The sequence below is a fragment of the Sardina pilchardus genome, chromosome 2 (genome assembly GCF_963854185.1).
Source record: "Sardina pilchardus chromosome 2, fSarPil1.1, whole genome shotgun sequence".
Classification (NCBI taxonomy): Eukaryota; Metazoa; Chordata; class Actinopteri; order Clupeiformes; family Clupeidae; genus Sardina; species Sardina pilchardus.
Genome location: NC_084995.1, coordinates 14,667,365 through 14,688,495, shown reverse-complemented (window position 1 = coordinate 14,688,495; position 21,131 = coordinate 14,667,365). Strand labels below are relative to the sequence as shown.

At 45.6% G+C, this 21,131-nt stretch overlaps 2 protein-coding genes across 3 annotated transcripts in view; one reads left to right on the top strand and one right to left on the bottom strand.

The window, feature by feature from the left end:
• The window catches only part of ctnnd2b (catenin (cadherin-associated protein), delta 2b), a 78,678-nt gene extending 73,693 nt beyond the window's left edge, over positions 1–4,985 (top strand). The window contains exons 18-23 of the mRNA XM_062554409.1: positions 585–822; positions 1,582–1,666; positions 1,996–2,122; positions 3,915–4,046; positions 4,523–4,599; positions 4,740–4,985. Coding sequence (XP_062410393.1) covers positions 585–822; positions 1,582–1,666; positions 1,996–2,122; positions 3,915–4,046; positions 4,523–4,599; positions 4,740–4,985 — 905 coding nt within the window. The remainder of the gene's footprint in view (positions 1–584; positions 823–1,581; positions 1,667–1,995; positions 2,123–3,914; positions 4,047–4,522; positions 4,600–4,739) is intronic.
• Positions 4,986–9,435: 4,450 nt separating this feature from the next.
• On the bottom strand, positions 9,436–18,609 carry ankrd33bb (ankyrin repeat domain 33Bb). 2 transcript variants are annotated; one of them, XM_062554390.1, is made up of 4 exons: positions 18,173–18,609; positions 13,313–13,442; positions 12,877–13,017; positions 9,436–11,030 (listed from the first exon to the last, which is right to left on the bottom strand). In XM_062554390.1, exons 1-4 carry the CDS (start codon positions 18,596–18,598, stop codon positions 10,207–10,209), a joined length of 1,521 nt encoding a protein of 506 aa, XP_062410374.1. In that variant the 5' UTR covers positions 18,599–18,609; the 3' UTR covers positions 9,436–10,206. The 2 variants fall into 2 exon arrangements, with proteins under 2 accessions (XP_062410374.1, XP_062410381.1); XM_062554397.1 differs by having other exon boundaries at positions 12,877–12,975.
• Positions 18,610–21,131: the final 2,522 nt, after the last annotated feature.

The window sequence follows — 21,131 nt, the reverse complement described above, 5'->3', positions numbered from 1 at the left end:
GTGTTAGTGTTAGGCTGTCCAGTGTTAGTGTTAGGCTGTCCAGTGTCAGTGTTAGGCTGTCCAGTGTTAGTGTTAGGCTGTCCAGTGTCAGTGTTAGGCTGTCCAGTGTTAGTGTTAGGCTGTCCAGTGCTAGTGTTAGGCTATACAGTGTTAGTGTTAGGCTATACAGTGTTAGTGTGTTGGTCAGCACCACAGTGAGGGCTGGTGTGGTGTGTGGCTGCTCAGGCGGAGGTGGTGCGGTAGAGACAGTGGTAGTGCTGCGGCTGTGCTAGTGATGGGGTCCAGGGAGGCCCATCAGACTGCTGCCTGCTCATTACTCTCTTTATTAGCCTCTCGCTCTTCACTGGAGTGCTTTATAGGCAGTCAAAGGGCCGACTTTTACACATTTCCATTCCAATAGCTTTTCTTGCTGAAATCTTGTACTGAAAAGACGTTGGCGCGAGAGCTTTTACGTTCCTTTTAAAGTAGTGATATTCATGGGCTGATTGGTATGCCAGTTACGCTCGTTTCATTTGGAGAAGTGTTTGTCTCTGGACTCCTCATCCAACTCTTCCCCCCATCCTTCTCCTCCCCTGTGTCCGTAGGTAAGTACGCCATGCGGGACCTGGTCCACCGTCTGCCGGGAGGCAACAACAACAACAGCAGCGGCGGCGGCGCGCCGGCCAGCAGCCTGGCGGGGAAGACCATGTCGGACGACACCATCACGGCCATCTGCTGCGCCCTCCACGAGGTCATCACCAAGAACATGGAGAACACCAAGGCCTTACGGGACGCCGGCGGCATCGAGAAGCTCATCGGCATCGCCCGCAGCAAAGGCGACAAGTACGTACTGACCGCACGGCTGGGCACGGGGGCACCACTGGGACGTGCTACCTGTGTTCTTCCCACTCTAGCGGTTCTCACGTTCTCCAGGTCTCCTGACAGAGGAACCATGTGGAGCCCTGTGTGGTTCAGCTTGTGTTTAAAGAGCCAATCAGAACGGCTATCTGCTAATTAATTCCCCTATGGCTGTGGACCTCGCATGAGGAAAAATGATAGATTGGGAAACGCCTCAGGCAGTGGGCTCAGAAGTGTAATTTATGCCATTTAATTTATTTCTTTATTTCTTTATTTGGGGGCTGAACAGCAGCTACCTTTCACATTCAAAGTTGTTTTCCATTTGGTGTAAATACCCTTGAACCATATTTGTAACCACATTTACAAGTCGTATGATAAGTGCACAGATTGATAAGTGCAAACTGCAAAACTGAATCCTGGTGGAGCAGATGAATAGATAAGCGCTATGAAAGATGCTATCTGTAATCAACACGCAGCCTCATGGAGTCGGAAGACTGCAATTTGATTGCCTGTTGAGCCGCTGTATCAACAGCCTTTCACAAACACCAAAATTAAATCACGGACTGTTCTGTTCTTGTAGCGCTTTTCTGTAATGCACTTTGAGATGTCGTCTGCACTTCTTCATGTGAGTTGATGTAGCAGAGAATGGTTTGTGTGGAGCCACTCTATTGTAATAGAGCAGAATTAGGTCAGTGCATATGCCGTGTGTGGGCTTCGTTTCAACTCTGCCTGTCTCTCCCACAGACATTCTCCTAAGGTGGTGAAGGCAGCCTCACAAGTCCTTAACAGTATGTGGCAATACAGGGACTTACGAAGCCTCTACAAAAAGGTATGTGTGTGAAAGTGTTCTATTTTGTGCTATTTTTCTTTTACTTTTTGGTACTGTTCAGTCCAAAGATTGAAAATAAACAGTGACAGTGATAGGGGAAAAAAATAATGCCTGAAGTAGACCCTGGTGGGTCGAAACGTTGCGTGTTGTTTTAAATAAACCTTGTCGGTTTGGAGTCTCCAGAGTGCGGACTATCTACTTTCTTTATCAGAGAAAAAATAAAACAAATAACACATATTTGAACTGAAGTTCCTAGGTGGTACTACACACTAAATAATGGTTCAGTTATTATTTAAGTTTCATGTGAGTTACCTTTACCTGTGTTGCAGGACGGATATTCTCAGTATCACTTTGTGGGCTCCTCCTCCACGATAGAGCGGGACAGACAACGGCCTTACTCCTCCTCCCGGACCCCCTCCATCTCTCCCGTCAGGACGTCCCCCAACAATCGATCCGGTCAGTCCCCATTTCCTGTTGTCATCTCCCAAGCGCGGCCTCCGCACTTGAAGTGACCGCCTTTAGAGTCCCAGGCTGGACGCGCTAAGTGAGGCCCCTCAGTGTCCCAGGGCCTGAGGTTGAGAAATCCGCTCTGGCAGCGCGGTGAGAGTTCAGCCGTTTGAGAACCTTATTTCCCCGGCCACTCCGGTGGCCTCTTGTCAGCAGCCCCTCAGAAAGCCCACGCGAAGGTCAGCCTCAATGGTCAGTTACTCCGCGGCTGTCAGGCTGGCCCAGCATCCCTCCGAGGAAGGATTTCAGCCATGATTGAGCTGTCACCAAGCACACATAGGACTTTAGATTTTCTTTATTCTTGTTTTCCAGGGTTAGAAAATGCAGAAAGTTTGGACCCCCGAGTTTCTCAAAGTAGTTTGAAGTCAATCAAGGAGACAAAACATCTCCATAAAAGTGTCACCCCATCACACTGATCCAGGGCCTGCTCATAGGCACCATGCTGCTTCCATAGTGGAGACCTTGTCTCACCCAATTAGCTCTAATGTGTTCACAGGTTGGATGCACCCGCTAAAGAGGCCCTGCCATGCGCCTTAATAACAACTTGTGTTCCCGGTGACATTACTTTGATTAAACCTTGCCTCTAATAAGACACCTGTTTGGCATGTCCTCTGGTGCCGACGCTGTAATTAAAATCGTCTCGCACTTAATGTTCTTGCATTATCCATAGCATCAGGTGATTACATGCACACATACAGCAAACACAAAACACACACACACACTCAGAGAGAGAGAGAGACAGACAGAGTTCACACGTTGTTAGTTTTGTGCTGTGTTTGACAGGGCAGACGCACTGGTAAATTGATCGCTTGGCACTGCCATATCAGGTGTTAGAGCCTCTTCACTGGGCAGAGACTGATATGGCACCACGTGTGGCGGTGGCTGTGGCCGTGCCCACGTGATCGTCATTACAACACGGCCTTCTGTGTGTTGAAACTTGCACCATACCCACCACGAGAACACACCACCGAGCCAGCCAGGTCCCCATTGCAACAAATCAGGGACGTTGAAGCTGACAGCACTGTTTTGAGCTGTTTTGATAGCAGTCCCATTCAGAAACAAGGGCGAGCACACCTCCAGGAGAGATGCCTTGGCAGGCAAGAGGAGGAAGTAGGGCCTCAGAAATGTATACATGGGTTGACCAAGGGGAGAACCAATAGGCCACCCAAGCCAGTGTCCTCTGGTCTCACTTCCCTCCATTTCCCCTGGGTAGAGGGGAGCTCAGTCAATGCTCAGGTGTCCCCCTGATGCTAATACACAAAGTCTGGTGTGTTTTCGGTGGAATGTCAGCCGTCGTTTTGGCCAAGCGCAGGGCAAGAAGAGTCTGTTTGTGTTTTGCTTTTGGCACTCACAGCTCAGTAGATTTACAGCGACCGAGCCATTCTCATCTACCTGAAGACCAAAAAGAGAGAAAAAAAAACACGGTATTGATTTGTTTCTTTTAAAGCGACTTTTATTGTGTCTGGCAGGACAGGCCAGTGGTTCTTTAAATACTCCTTGGAAAGGAAGAGCAGCTCGGGTGAAAGAGAGTGTCGAGCGAGAGCTAAAAAAAATCATTAAAGCTCACTAAGGAGACGGAGCAGGTTGGAAAAGAAAAGGAGAGAGGTGGAACAAAGCAGAAAGAGAGAAAGATAGACAGCAGAGTGAGAGGGAAGGAGGGAAGGAGGGAGGGAGGGAGGGAGAAAGGGGTGTGTGGCTCTGTGGGCCCGTAATGACTGTCGTTGATGTGCTTGTTGTGCAGCGAGCGCTCCCGCCTCCCCCCGAGAGATGATGAGCCTCAAGGAGAGGAAGGCAGACTACGAGTCCACGGGGACCATCTCCGGTTACCACGGCAACAAGGGCGAGCACACCTCCAGGAAAGATGCCATGGCAGGTAAGAGAGGAGGAAAGCTGCTGTTGCTCCTCAAGTCTGAAATGAATGTGAATCGTGATGATGGTGCTGCAGCCCCACAGCACACAGGAAATCTACTATGAGCGTGTAAACGCCATCCACAATACATGAGCTTTATACTCAGATAATCTACAATGAGCATGTAAACGGCATCTACAGTACATTAACTTCACACTCAGATAATCTACTATAAACGTGTAAACGCCATCTGCAGTACATGAACTTTATACTCAAATGATCTCTGGATGACGACAATTGTGCAGACGACGATGATGATGATGATGATGATGCAACCTGTCATATGTAGCAAGGAATTTAGGTGTATATGAAACTCATCTAACATGTGATTTAGTCATGCCAGTAGTCTGTAGACCAGAGTGGATTAGGAACCAATATTATCTGCATCTGACAACAGGATCAAACATTCAGCTCTATGTGCTCTCCTTCCCACAATGCAGCTCAGATATCCAGTGGAACCTCAACACTGTACCGCGGAGCGTATGTGTCTCCTGGAGACGACATGAAACACAACCAGGTGAGCTATAGAGCAGGCCTGTGCTCACCTGTGTGGCCAGTAGTGTGTCTGTATGGTCAACACAGTGAATGGTGAAGTAGTGGTAGTGAAAGCTGCTGACCCTGGTCACCCACGCTAATCTCAATGCTGTTCCCCGGTAGGTGCCGGTGCAGGCCAACCTGCCGGACGCCTACCCTCCGTTCCAGACGCCGCCCGGCGCCAACTACGAGGAGGGCTTCTACGAGGACCAGGTGCACCAGCGCCCGCAGCCCAACGTGGACGGCACCATGACCCTGGGACTCAAATCCACCGGCAACTACGTGGACTTCTACTCGGCGTCCCGCCCCTACAGCGAACTCAACTACGAGACCAGTCACTACCCGGCCTCTCCAGACTCCTGGGTGTAGTTGCAGGGGAGGGGGGGGTGGGGGGGGGAGGGGTTGATATGTGAGGGGGAGAGGGGTGTAAGGGGGTTCTGGACGAGAGAGAGGAAGGGCCGGAAGGGGCAGTCGGGACACGGTGACATGAAGCCTCCGCATGTGCATGACCACCACAAGAGACATTTTTTTGCAGCAGACTCCGTCTGGTCCAAGCCTGCTCCACCCAGTGCTCCTCCATGTCATCACTCGGGCAGACGCTGGAGGAGGGAGTGGGGGGGGGGGGGGGTGGGGGGGGCAGGAAGAGAGACGGGGGGCGGGGGATGGGGCGGGTGGGGGCTCCACGGCCAAACATGAATACTATGAACATCATGGGGGTTGCATAAGAAGGAAACGGAATGTGTTTTTAAATCGATGGTCTGTTGGGACTTTTGTGATGGGGGGGGGAGGGGGGGGGATCAGTAGAGAGTCGGGAGCGTCTGAAGAGGAAATGTGTCTACTGTAAATATGTGGCATACTACTGGGGACACGTACGTCAAGCACAAGTGGAGAGACATAAGGTGACACTGAGGAAGATACATTGTCACACCTTTCTTACCAGATTTCTTTTGGTTTGCTTCGACTTGCGTTTCATGCCTCTACAGAGACACCTAGCCTTTATATCTTTTTTGAATATTATTTTTGTGTTTCTAAAACTTCTTTTGAACTTTTTCTCTTTTTTCAGTGTTAAGTTGTCTGATGTACATTTCTTTGAGACGCGAGTGCTTTTGTGTACATTACACAAGGTGTACCGCGTCTCTTATGTCATGGCATACACGCATCGTTTTGTTTATGTTTAGTTTGGACTTCTGGCAACACAAGAGCGCAAAATGGAGAGCTAATTCATATGAGCAGTAACCTTGGTCCGCCACATGGAAGGCCTCAGCCGTGTCCTTTGTGTCAGTTGTGGTGGTTTAACTCTTATATCAGCATACACACACACAACACACACACACACACACACATCTGACAGCTGCACTCTTAACACTCTGATCACACAGCATCATCACACATATGGTGCTACACTGCCTGAAACCAGTTTACTTGCACAGAAAAATTGCTTTCCTCTCATTACCTACAATCTTTTCCCCACATTGTGTGTAGCCGAAGGGGGTGGGGGGGTTAAACCTGCCCTGGTCAACTTCATGAAGAGTACCCAGCTGTTCGTAACTAGCAAACTAGTGAGCTGTGCTTACATCCAATTTTGTACAAATGTGCCAAACATGAATATCCCTGAGCCAGGGGCTACCGTAGAAAATGGTGTTGAGGTTTCTATTCAGCAACACATCATTGGTTTTAATGATGCCAGTTTGTAAATGCGTTGAGTTTGATTACGTTTCGTTTCTCCTTTTTTTTAAAAGTGTGTTTTAAAGACATAAAGAATACATTCTGTCACTAAATCCTGGAATTCTATGTGGGGTTGGGGTGGGAAAGGGGCTTTGAAAGTTGAAATCCCTGCAAAGATGTACAATTTAGACAACCCTGTGTTGTAAAATAGTTCAAGTTTGAGAAAAATCCACATTTCCCCCCGCAGAGATCAGTGGTTCCTTAAGTTCATCGTAGACTAAACTGTCAATAGAGTATGAATATTATATATATTATATAAATACAAATATATATACTTTTTATGTGCAGATGTGGATGTCACATAACGCAACAACATAATGAAAAAAAAAGCCTTGTAAAAAAAAAAACATGTAGGATTTTGTTCACGCTCATTTCTATTCCAAAAATGACACACCAAGGTGTTGGACCTCTTGTCGTCATGTTGTTGCCATGTCTAGCAAAGGAGACCAGGGCTTGGGCTTTATGTGGGGACGTAGTCAGGTAACATGTGTAATTCTGAGAGGAACAGGTGCTATACGCTGTGCCCACCTTTGTGTATGTTTTGGTGTTCTAGGTTATGTACTTTGCCATTTCGTGCCCCTAACGTTTGCGTAACATTAAAGAGCATCAGTGAAACAAAATAGGCAGTTTCTTGTCACTCTGCTGAGCCTCCCATTCCAACATACCATGATCACGTAGGACACGTGGAGCGAGTAAAGAAAATCAGTGGCACATATCAATTGACCTAACTTGATTGTGAAAAAGGGAACCGAAACCTGCAGAACGTGTGTCTGAGGGACTAAGAGGATCATTTGTGTTTGTAAGCCCTGGTCTCCTTTACCTATCATTTTGGGTATATAGATACTTGTCTGATGCAAGGAAAAGAAATTATCCCAAATGTTGTTTAGCATATCCTGCAGCACTCTCTGTAGTGGACATCTTAAACTCAAACAACATTTTGTGAAAGTAGACATGTCTGACAACCTGTATTGAAAATGTCAGTACATCTTTTTATTTCTGTTGCTAGACAACGTGTTTGAGAGAATTGTGATCTTTTTCATTGCCTCAACAGAGTGCAAGTGCTACAAAATATTAACTGACCATTGGAGAGTAAATGTTTTTGACATTATCTTCCTCTTGTCCAGGTTGTCTTTGTGAAGTCAGCATCACACAGAAACTTTGCATTGCACACAACTACACAACAAACATCATAAACCATATTCATCATGCACACTGCTCATACACTAGAATAAATGTACAAATGTGTGTGTCTGTGTGTGTGCGTGTGTGTGTGTGTGTGTGTGTGTGTGTGTGTGTGTGTGTGTGGTGTGTGTGTGGTGTGTGTGTGTGTGTGTGTGTGTGTGTGTGTGTGTGTGGTGTGTGTGTGGTGTGTGTGTGTGTGTGTGTGTGTCTGTGTGTGTGCGTGTGTGTGTGTGTGTGTGTGTGTGTGTGTGTGTGTGTGTGTGGTGTGTGTGTGTGTGTGTGTGTGTGTGTGTGTGTGTGTGTGTGTGCGTGCGTGTGTGTCTGTGTCTATGTCTGTGTGTGTGTGTGTGTGTGTGTGTGTGGTGTGTGTGGTGTGTGTGTGCGTGCGTGTGTGTCTGTGTCTATGTCTGTGTGTGTGTGTGTGTGTGTGTGTAGCGTGTGTGTGTGTGTGTGTGTGTGTGTGTGCGTGAGAGGGTGAACATGCCTACTCCACATATCTTTCATCAGGTTTCCAGATAACAGACATGTTCCAAAATCTGCTGTTTGTTTCCTCACCCACTCAGTTGTCTGGTAATGACTTGTCTTGACAGCTGGATATGAGTGCCATTAAGGTGTCATCATGTCAACTGCCCTTCTCTTTTTCAATGCCCCCCATCCCCCCCATCCCCCCCTCTTGTCCTTTCTGGAGAAGAAGAGGAACCTGATAAGTGGCAATTATACTAGGACCCCATAGCACCTGCATGCGTGCCCATCTGTTGTGTCATTATTGAGGGTCCGTAGAAAAAAAACAAGGTATATATCGGGTCCCTTAAAGAGTCGTCTGTTTATTTACAAGGCTCTGCATTCATCCATCTATTTATCTAGCTACTATCCTTGGCTTGACTCAGAAGCCAAGAAAACACACTGCCGTGATCCCATGAGACAATCGTAAAAAAAAGGCTTCGCCACACAAGCGCATTCATTAACATGGATGTGGCTATGATACTGTACATCCTGCTAGCCGACCCCCCCCCCCAGCTGTGTGAGTGTGGAGAGTGGTGTTCTGGCCGTGGTGACTGGTTGGCGGTGTGGAGCGCAGCGTACCGTAACGTAGCGTAGCGCTGTCTCTTTAAATATGCTGTGGGGTGGGGCTGAGCAGGCCAAGCCAGTCCACTGAGACGCTCCTGCGGATGAGAAAATCTTTCAAGGTTTGCTGGGCTGGGAGCAGGCAGGTCCCAGAGAGAGTTGCTCACGCTAGGAGGGAGAATGCTGCCCCCTACTGGCACGCCTCTGACACAGGCCACTGATGAGCTAACCAGCTAGCTTCAGTCTTATATCAGCCTAATAGCTCTTCTTTCTCTCTCTCTCTCTCTCTCTCTCTCTCATCTGTGATCACTCTCTCATCTGTGATCACTCTCATATCCCCCCTCATATTGGCGGGGGGTTCGTTTACAGTACACTGGCACAGTTCAGGGGTATCTGTGGGCTTTTGAGAAGTGAGAACTTTGTGCAGTGCTCACTCAGCTCTGGGCCAGAGAGACTGGCTCTTCAGCGTGATGCAGCTCAGATGGGTGCTTCAAGCTCCATTAGTGGCGGCCGGCGGAGCCCCGCCACTGTGTGATAGAGGGCTCCTGACGTTTTTATAACGCAACACTTCAGTTTAGTGGCCCAGCTGTCCGCCCATAGGTCACCCAGCCTAAGAACCATAAGGCATAGTCAGAGCTGCATGAAATGCGGCCTGGCACTTTTTACTGTCTGATGGCCTGCTTGTCTAACTCGGCCTGTCGGTGTTGCTGCGGAAAGGCGAGCGGTTATCCAACAAACGTGACCAAGCCATTAATCACACCACACCAAAGCAATAATTAAAGCCACCCAACGCACACTGTCAGCAGGTTCTCCTTTTATAAAGCTCTACATACGTATCACACTGTGATAACACACTGGCATTGTGATATTGAGGACATCTTCACCCCCCTCTTACTGTCATTAGTGCTGAGAGACTCTGGCAGATGTCTCATCAGCGCCCCAATCATAACAAAATGTTAATACAAACAAATTATTGCAGTTATAAAAAAGTGTTCTGTATCAAATTTCAAGTATGATTTCCTCACTAGGGGAATGAGAGGCATTAATACAACAGCAATAATAACAACAATTATTATTATTATTATAACATGGTAAATGAATAAATACATAGTCTTTCTCTTAAGGTCCGTTCACACCAAGAACAATAACTATGACTATCAGAAATTATCATTCTCGTTGATAAGAATGACAACGTTCACATAAACTATAACGATAACGACACAAAGAATGATATCGTTGTTGGGCATCACTTTCTGAGCTATTTTGAGAACAACAAAAAGCTGAAAGACAATAAGAATCCATCACATTTTAGCCATCACATTCATTTACACAAGGAAAGGAGACTTCGTTGACTATCGTTGGTTAGTGTGGACGATTATGTCGATATGGTTATAGTTCTCGTTATCATTATCGTTCTTGGTGTGAATGCCCCTTTACTCTTGATAAGTGTGGCAATGGCTGATGCCGTTAATGGCTAAACATCACAAAAATAAAGTCTTTTTTCAACAGTATTGACGTGAAGTAATTACGTTTCCATTTCTTAGTAGTTTGTAAGTCACAGGCTTTGTAGGTCAAAGTGGGACGGAGACGAGCCAACGTGGCGCAGCTCCAATAAGCTTCATCTCCTGGGGGAGGAGGGGAACCTGAGCTTGTTGTCGTCGGCGCGCTTCTTCTCGCTCTTCACCTCCTTGTACTTCCACTTGGGGATCTGCAGCTGGGTGTCGTCGCGGTGCCGCCGCGGCTTCTTCTCGGGCGGGTGCGCGGGCGCCGGCGCCTTGCACAGCATCACCTTGGGCACCACCAGGCCCGGGCGCACGCTGCTGCGGCGCAGCATGTGCAGGGGCAGCAGGCTGGTGCGGCGCAGGGCCAGCTGGGACGCCACCGCCATGTCCTGGAGCATCTGCGGCTGCAGGCTGGCGCGCCGCTCCTTCTTCTTGGGCACCAGCAGCACGCGCGAGTTCTGGAACAGCCGCTTGTAGGTGGCCAGCCGCTCGGGCGCCGACGCCAGGCTGCGCAGCTCGTTGGCGCGCTGCTGCCGCAGGATGTCCTGCACGGCCGGCCGGCGCTTGCCCAGGCACGGCGGGCTGCGCGGGCACACGGTGTGGCAGCCCGTGGCCAGGACGGGCCCGTTGAGCGCGGTGGTGAAGCGCACCATGTAGTCCAGCGCGCCGTCGTCCGCCGCGTTCACCCGCTTGTTGCGGTTGAAGGTGCAGCAGCGCGCGCAGTCGCTCAGACGCTCCCAGCAGGAGCGCGGCTCCTGGGCCTGCACCACCAGCTCCTCCAGCTGCGGCCACTCCAGCCGGTAGGACTCGCAGAACTGCTCGGCGCACGGCTGCGCCATCAGCCGCTCCATGGTGCGCACCGTCTCGTAGCGGCACGTGAAGAGCGCCCACTCGCGCGACGTCAGCTTGCGGCCGAAGTCCCGGGCCTCGATGTCGGCACCTGGAGAGACACGAGAGGGTGTGAGACAGACACAGTGGTGAAGAGCTCAGTGGTGTCCATAGCTGTGAACTAACTACATGTACATGTACTGCTTGAAGACATACAGTACATATACCCCACTACATATACAGTACATACATGGTAACACTTTAGTTTGGGGTGTCGCTGTTACAGTGTACCTACCTAATTAGGTACAGTGGTACAACCTGTGTAACAACATGTACTATCAGGTACTACCATTGTACTTGCATTATGTATTTGTGGGTACCTACATATAGTTGTTACATTGTAATACTGAGTGCTTTACAAAACTTTGGCTGCATTTCTCATCAGAAGCAAAGGGCTGACCTGAGACCTGCTGGATGGGGTAAATCTGGTCATGAAAGATTTGATATACAAACCATTCTTAGCTCCAGTCAAGGGGTCATTGTCTTCAGTGTACATGTAACAGCTGTGCTGCTACAACCTTGTTACGGGTTTATGTCACTGTATCAAAGAGTAATAAGTGTGTACCAACACAGTTGATACGTAACAGCTGCACTGCTACACCTTTGTTACTCTTTGATACTGTGGAATAAACCTGTTAAATGTACCAGTTAATTACTTGCATGCACATATGACATGTATGTTGTGTCTTTGATGTCTTGGAACATGTCTGCCATTACCCTATGTAGCACATGTATCAACTGTGTTGGTACACACTTATTACTCTTTGATACAGTGACATAAACCCGTAACAAGGTTGTAGCAGCACAACTGTTACATGTACACTGAAGACAATGACCTCTTGACTGGAGCTAAGAATGGTTTGTATATCAGATCTTTCATGACCAGATTTACCCCATACAACAGGTCTCAGGTCAGCCCTTTGCCTCTGATGAAAAATGGCAAATTGGCAAAGTTTTGTAAAAGCACTCAGTATTACAATGTAACAACTATATGTAGGTACCCACAAATACATGAGGCAAGTACAATGGTAGTACCTGATAGTACATGTTGTTACACAGGTTGTACCACTGTACCTAATTAGGTAGGTACACTGTAACAGCGACAACTAAAGTGTTACCCAGAAATCCAGTTCTCTATTTCTACCAAAGCTGTGTTGTATTGGGTATAATGTGATGGTAGGCAGCGCCTACAGTAAGCTATCTTTTGGAAATAGGAAATATCCAACCTTTAAGGACACCAATTTTCTTTGTGAATGTATAATGTATCGTAAATAAATAAATGTTTTTCCTTAAAATACAGGGGTCATAAGTATTGGAACCCCTATGCTAAATTCCCATAGAGGTAGGTATATTTTCGTTTTTAAAGACCAGTTATTTTATGGATCCAGGATACTATGCATCCTGATAAAGTTCCCTTGGCCTTTGGAATTAATATAGCCCCACATCACCCGAAACCCTTCACCATGAGATTTTCAGTCAGCCTATTAGCTGGTTTCATTCTCATTGAGCTCAATGCAAATTTAACCAGCAGGTTGGAAATTTCCTCTTTTTCTTTTAAGGCATTATCAATTTTAAGGCATAAGATCAATTTCTAAAATATGATTTTATATTCCTCTTTTTAGTCAACTTTAGCATGTGTTCAAATACTTATGAAGCTCACTGTATAGGCTATAAAAGTAAACTTATATTTCTCGGTTAGTCATAGTCATATAGTATATAGAATATCCATATTGAGTGCAGAATTTTCAAAAGAAATATAAGTTGACAAATATTCCAGTTTGTTCTAAGAACAGAGAATAATAGACCGCGTTAAGTTATAGTTAAGTAGAGTGTCATGAATAAGGTGGAGAGGTGTGATTCATCTCATCCTGAGACGTGTGTGTGTGTGTGGTCGGTACCTGACATCATGAGGGCGCGCACACACTCTGCCCTGCCCTGCATGGCCGCCTTCATCAGGGCAGTGAAGCCATGGCAGTTCCTGCGCTCGATGTCCAGCCCTGGGAAGTAGTTGAGCAGGAACTGAGAGATCATCTGGTGGCCTACACGTCACACCAATGGCAAAGATGAGAAGCACGAGCGGTCAAAGTTGAGAAGCAGTCAAAGATGGCGAGTTGCATCTACTTGAGTGTTTGAATTTCGAAAGCTACACATTCAACATCCAATTTGCAACGTTTAGTAGCATTTTCTAAACATGCCAACAATCCTTTCGCTCATTTTACATCAGTTGCAAGCAAATGCTACATGTTTATGAGGAACATCTTACTGCTAGATAATGAGCATCATTAATCAAGAAAACAGTGGAGCGCTCAGCATGCTAAAGCCCACTATACTCACCAGCCTGTGCAGCTGTGATGAGGGCAGTGTTCCCTTCATTGTCCTGCCAGTTGACGTCTATGAAGGGACACTGGGCAAGGGCGATGACCACATCTACATAGCCATTGTAACAAGCAAGTATCAGTCCAGACTGTGGGGGGGAAACGAATCAAGAGTGAACACAGTCCTTCATCAACACCTGAATTACTGAATTCCTGTAACTAATAATAATCTTTTTGGCAACAACCGTTGGTCTGACAAAGATGTTGTTCTTTCTGACTCATTGTAGACAGAGTAGCACACACCAAAACGCTGTTCACGGGGAGTACACACACCAAATCACTACTAACAGAGAGCAATGCACACCAAAACACTGACAAAGAGTAGAACACACCAAAACACTAAAGAAGAGTACACACACCAAAACACTACCAGAGAGTACACACACCTAAACACTACTAACAGAGCGTACACACCAAAACACTACTAACAGAGAGTACACACCAAAACACTACTAACAGAGAGTACACACCAAAACACTACTAACAGAGAGTACACACACCAAAACACTACTAAAGGAGAGTACACACACCAAAACACTACTAATGAGGTGCTGACCTCATCTGATGATTAACTTAAAAGTAAGAAGCTAATGTTGCACTCTGTCTCTACATTTATATATTTTTCTATTTTGGATAACGTTTCAGATCTAATTTTCAGTGAAACGTGAGACTCATTGGACATGCCAGTGATACCACGTACTGGATCTCCATGGGAGAACTGCACAACTACATGGGCTTGAGGGTGAAGTGTATGGCAGTGGGACAGAGGAGCATCACCTTCAGGAGTAACCTGCATATTTACTCTGAGACACTACAGGGATCAACAGCAGAACTGTAGGGGTTCAACACATGGGCCACAGGACAGCTCCAAACTCTAATAATGCTGCAAGCTGCATAATGACCCAGGAATACCATGCACTCCATCTGGATTAAAGGCATCTCAGAGCTGGCAAAGAATTACTGTATATCAGTCATGTTTTGCCATGCCAGGTTATCATGTCCTCAAGGTTGCAGGCTTTGTGGTTGGCTGGGTCTCTATTGCCGTAATCCTCAAAGGTCTACAAACTTAAGTCCATCGGATCAATAGTCCAGCACCAACATAGTGCTGAGAGCCTCCGCTGATCTAGGTTAAAACCTTTTCCAAGCTGGGACACAGCAAAGATGGTAAATACAAACAAAAAGCCATGTTGCCATTCATGCAGACACAGATCTAGCATGATGTGCAGCCAATGTTCTGCACTCTACCATCACAAAAAAACAAAAACAATATTAAGACAACCGAGTCATTATATCCCTTTAACTAGCCCTACATGACTGAGCAGCAGGGAGGTGGAGATTTGCTTAAGGGCAAGCCAGCGAGCCAGCGAGCCAGCAAGGCAACACAGGCAGATGGGCATCATCTCCACAAATAGCATTAGCTACTACTTAGCAGGGAATACCCAGAAGAAACTCCCTGCAGCAGTGGGGCTGCTGAACCTGGTTAGTCCATGACAATACCAACCCCCTGCAGTGTCATTATTCTAATGCTGATCTGGTTTGCCTCACAGTCAATATGTCCATGACGGCACCACCACAACAACAACAATACCAGTGGTTCTACTCAGGACACTGAAAAGGGCTTAACATTTGAGTTGTGGTTTCAAACATCAACAGAAACATTTATTTAGCTATTTATTTGTGTTGTTCTAATTGAGAATTGTGACATGTGACATGGTATAATTCACCCTGTAAAAATAACAAGAACCATCATCTGTACACTCTAATAGAGGCATGTCAGGTCACGCAGGGAAAGGAGAAGGCCAAAACAAAATGGCCCTTAAAGAAGGAGTCCGTATACTAAAAATGTTCGGCACATTCAGTGAACATCTCACGATCCGTTAGCTACCCATCCTGATCAGTCTAGGATATCAGATAGGCAACCCAGGCTCTGAAAATTGGAAACAACTAGAAAAGCACTCAGAGAGAAAACATAACTGCCTCCTGGATCCAGACGGTGATACAGATCACTCCTAAAATCGTTAATCGTTTTTTCCTTGGGTCATTTAAGATCTCCGAAAATGTAATCAAAATTGATCCATAACTTTTTTAGTTATCTTGCGAACAAACAAACAAACAAGCAAACCCCGATGAAAACATAACCTCCTTGGCGGAGGTAATTAAAGTGGGGGCATTCTGCCCCCCTGACCACACCCTGTGTGGAATTTCTCTGGGAATACTAAAGGGAATAATTGCTGATTGCACCTTTAAAGGACAGTCATGGACTCAAAGGCTGAAAGGGTGAGAGCAGTCTGAGCCATAAATCAGCGGTAGTCTTGGCGTCCAAAATCACATACGGGCCCAGTGCCACCACGGACCAAAGAGTCCCGTCTGAGGTCATTTTGTTGCCTCACTTCCTGTCTCCCTCTCTCATTTCCTGTCCACTCTTCAGTGCCAGGACAGTTCCGATTTCAATTGAAAAAGCATCGCCAGTCAGTTAAGTAAAGGCAGGGGGGAAGAATCTGACATCATAGGCCATCATATAGGCCAGAAATTAAAATTACTGAGTGTATAATATCTAACCAAAACTAATTTAATAACTAAACAAAATCTGTTAATTTAATGAGCAAGATCCTAAGCACCAACACTGGTTGATCAACAGCTTCATTAATGACAGTACCAGTAGTTTCATTTATGTCTTAAAGTGATGTGAGTCAAATGAAAATGTGTGTAGAAAATGTCTTCCTCATAGCTTAGTATTACCTCATTTCAGTTCCTGCAGATGTTATGGTTCTGGTTCATAACCAGGAGTTTCAAGAAATTAATATCAAACTTCAACTTTAAAGTTGAGTATATGAAAAAACAAGGAGTGCAAGGGTATATTTGTGTGAATAAACCGCTTCCCCATAATGCACTGTCTGTGAATGTGGATCTTGTTTGTCCCAATAGCTTTGTGTATATGACCATCATTCCATCTGTTTTTTATTAACGGGAAAGAGATCTATGGTGTTATTTAGTACAAGTCCAACGATACTGTCAGGTCTTATTCCAACCCAAGGCCATTTCCCATCCACAGCTCTGTCTCCCACATCTAAATCTGAGGAGTCAAGATTGGCTATTGTTTTTTTTTGTGTGTGTGGCTGCAACTTCCAAAGTTGGCCGCCATATATTGGTAAGGTCAAAATGCTCTAAATCTCATTCACCTCCACACAACTTCATAATTGATATTGCACTCATTTGGGTAGTCTGGATAGCTTGTTTGATGAACGGTTTGAGGGATGTGTGAAAACAGACAGACAGACAGACAGACAGCGATTCCTTGCTTTATAGTCAGATTAGAGATCAGTCCTACCGATATGACGAGACTAATACCGATATATAAGCTGATAAGTATCAAAGTGATATTCTATCTGTATTCTAACGTTGTTTCCAAAAGAGATACTGAGTTTACTGTGCCTTGTTCCACAGTATGTGATAAAAAATTAAATAAAAAACTCATAGACTATATGCCTTGGTAAAGATGGTAGATGCTATGTCTGCCTGTTTTCCGATAGGTTTGAGGATTGCTTTCAGAGTTTGAAATAGCAACCACTAAAAGAAAAACCTTACACAGATGAAAGAATACTCCAATGCTTGTCTTTGCAGTCTATTGTCATGGCCACTATTTTGAGAACACAGACCGTTTCATAGAAGAGAATAGCTGTTTGTGAGTGCCCATTCCTGAATACTCCACACATGGACACTGTAATCTTAGATGACTATGACTCATAACCCTGAAAACACTGTCCTTGGACGCTACGTCAGCTGTAATTGCACAACACTTTTGTTGAGGAAACTCAATCCGCTGTTTGTGCCAGGCAGTAAGCTGTGACCAAGTGTCTGTGGTTTGCTGCCAAAAGAGGAACAAGTTGACTTGCAGTGATAACTTATTGTGCAACGTTGTCTTTTACACCTACTAAACAACATAGTAACGCCTGGCCTGTGTATGTAGAAAAATCCAAGTAAACAACTTGGTACTGACTGTCATGGCTGGTGTTTAAACAGCCTCAAATGGCGGACACTCATTTCAAAGCTGCTTCATTATTACCGCATATTGTTCCATTACATATATTGTCTTGGCCAGAAGAGTCGGCCTGGAAAAGGCTGCCCTGGCCACTGCCCTGCGGCTTTTTCAGTGTCTTGTGAGCCTTTTAAAAGCTCAAACGTGATTACAATCTACTTGGAGTCCATCTTTGACAACCACCCCAACTGCCATCTGCTCCAGAGTTTAGTCCACTGCTGAAAGCACAGACACCCACCAGACTTCAGGACGTCATCTGGAGAAACCTGAAAGGGGTCGGCACTTTGTGTTCAGGGCAAACCCTGCGACAAAATACTTTGTAGGCCACAGTGCGTAGCCTGCATATTGACTGGTATAGAAATCTTAAAACCACTTCACCTGATATATTGTTCAAGAACTAATATTGACTAATAACAAAAGTGAAACCCATAGGCCTATATTATCCTGGATATTATTAATCTATGTACAATAGCCTATGAAATAATCAGTCAATGTAACATGATGCAGGCCTGGTTGAGGGCAACACTGTTGTTTTAAGAGTAGGCCTATATCATGAGCACATACATGGGGTTAAATCAGAGTGCAACAGTAAAACCTTGGATTGATCTTTGGAAACAGCTCAACATCTGCGTTACTGCACTATTATGCTGATCATACTTTTATGTAATTATTAGGTGGCTGAAAATAGCCTTGGATGTGTGGGATACTCATGTTGAGACCGTGCGTGCGCCACCTGTTGATGCATTTGCTGAGAATAAGCAAAAGCAAGCGTGCTGAACTTACTCTGTTGTTTTTATCTACTTCTTTAACTTCTGCTTCGGTTACGCCTTGTCGTATCATTATTTTCACAATGATAGCGTTGTTGTTGCTGCATGCTCTGAAAAATGTCAGTGGTTCTGGACTGTCGGGGGTGGGAGGTCTTCCGAATAGAGAATCGTCGCGTGGATAAAAGGAATCATCGGACGCGAGGCTTCTATTGTCCTGCAAGTCCGAAAGGTCGAGTTCCTCAAATTCTTGGTACACGTCGTCATCATCGTCATCGTAGATAAAACCGTTGAAATCGTCATCCACTCTGTTCTCCGTCTCATCAGTTTCAGAAGGTGAGTCCCTCTCCTGAAGCGCACCGCTACCAGTCCCAATAGTTCCATTTTGCTGTACTTTGAAAACAGGTGGGTCTCCTCCGGTACCATCCTCAGTGATCAGCACCATTTAACCCTGAAAAGTCCTCAAGGTGCAGAAGAATGCGTAATGGGAAGGTATTTTAAGAAATACCATAGCACTTGATAACGCGTTTCCAACGTTCCTAGTGACGCACAGCAAAAAGCCGGTTAAAACTCAAGCTCCCAAACTTACCCTTTGCATTTGCATTGAAAGGCTTGCAGCTCCAGTTCACAGATGCGATTACATGTGATCATCTTCAGTGAATTATGCACTCTGAAGCAGCGCTCTTCATCTGTGCCACAACAGTTAGAACTTCATCTTGAGTGAAAACTCGCCTCTGCCATCAGCTGCAGCCGCTTCTGGAAAATGTCTTGACGGAAGAGAGGCTTCCTAATCCTTTCTACTCCCACAGACAAGCTACACACGTGCTCTCTTGCTCTCTCTCTCTCTCTCTCTCTCTCTCTCTCTCTCTCTCTCTCTTTCTTTCTCTCTCTCTCTCTCTCTCTCTTGTCATTTTTAAATTGCCAACAATTTCAAACACTTCCCACAACTAACCATAGGAGAAGCTTCAACAATGACAATAGTGCCAACAATTTAATTTGAAACATTATACGTGACCTTAATCTACAACTGGCCTATACGTTTCACCACTGTTTCAGTGAAAGGATAATTGGATACGACATAAATAACACGTTCTTATTTAACTTGGTCTACACTGCATGCCCTATACATTCCTGATCAGCTTTACAGAGTTCCCCTTCTAATTTACAACTGATGATCCAAATTACATTTATCAAGCAATTAGACAATATCTATGTAGCCTCCAAATTGATTTCCTATGTTACTATGAACCTACATGGGGAAGAACAGCTATGCACATTCAATTCGCAATGCATGTTCAAACACTGAACATTCTAGTTGATTTCAAATATGATAAGTCGTCATTATTTACTGTCTTAGAATGGACTGTCAGAGACTGAATCTGATTGCCTTGTCTTGGCCATAAGGTCACTGGTTGGTCACTGGTGATGTTATGTAATTGCAAGGCTGTGAGGGAGAGAGAATGTATGAATACATGTGTTCAATTAATCTGTGTAGGCTGATATATATATATATATATATATATATATATATATATATATATATATATATATATAAAATGCTTCCACAAGACAGAAAAAGCCAACCAAACCATATTAAATCTATCACTGACATTATCTAACCTAAGACAGACACCCATCATTGATTGCATATAAGGTACAGACTCAGGTTATGACTTAACCTTCCAACCTGAAGTAAAAGAAACTGCTTTCTTCTGCAAGCAGTAGGGTATAGCCAAACCAATCCTGCTTAAACTGTGAAGGAAACTGGTGTCTTTCGCAGGGTAGTAGTCAGCACTGTGATACAGTACCAAGGAGGTGTGGTGGTGGTGCCTCAGCTCTTTGCCTCGGCCAGTGACATAATTAGCCTAGACAACCCAGATCTCTCGACGACATGACCTAAGGAATCTGTGCCAACAGGTAAGTCCAATCCTGGGCTCTGCCAAAGCCCAACAGTGAGCTAGCAGCATCTCCGTTCCACATTGTCTGGGACAACTAATCTTAAGGTTTGCCAGGCTTAATAGAAGAGAAATCTGTCAACATGTGAGGCAAGAGACGTTCCCTGCTGAAGCAAACCTGCTCTCCAGGCAGGCAGGAAGGCAGGACGTTTTAAATGTCTATCAGCATCCCCCCATATAGAGACCCTTCAGCCAGACCATCTACGCTCATAAGAAAAAGCATGACGCAAGAGCAGGTAACACTGGTCTGCCATATTGAAGTATCTGCATCACCGCTCGATAAGCAATTTGACAAAAGAGAGAGAGCTCACAAAAGGAGCCCTCACATTTCAGGAAATGGCGATGACACATCAACCTATTGACTCCGGAGTTATTTTCAGCGCCAATAGCTGGCTTAAGAGCTTAGGACAGCAGTTTAACGTGGGCCTCGCTTGACGCAGGCGATGCCTTCAGGTCAGCACCATGGAGCCTATACCCTTCATGGCCTTTTGACTGATGCAGAATACCCAAAAGCAAAAAAATCCTTTCGAGAGCCACACTGTGGCGTACGAGTATGGCTGTTCCTGATATAAAGCCGCTCTTCTGACACCGAGCGCAAGTCTGCTGCCTGTGGAGAGAACAGCAGCAGTGACTTTTAAGGTCACTCGTATGTGAGCTTGAACCGTGGGACACTGAGACCAAAATGTAGCACAGTGCTGCCGATTACACCACAGCTCCCCTTAAGCAATTGGTAGTTTGTTATGCTTTTAGAGTAGCTTCCCCAGCACTGCTTCAGACCTTATGATGAAAAGCACCACTAATGGGGTCAAGGTGGCTTTGAATGTGAATGCAGACCACAGGCTTCTAGAGTGCCATCATAAGGAGAACTACAACAAAAAAAAAAAAACATTAAAAAATGACATGAAGATTCTGTAGCCTGTTGGTACAGTAGATGCAGATCTGAAGTCTTGATAGTCTCGTTCAGAGCACCCATTGCTTCTTGACCATTCTACAGCAGCCTACTCGGCAAGCCTCTAATCTAAA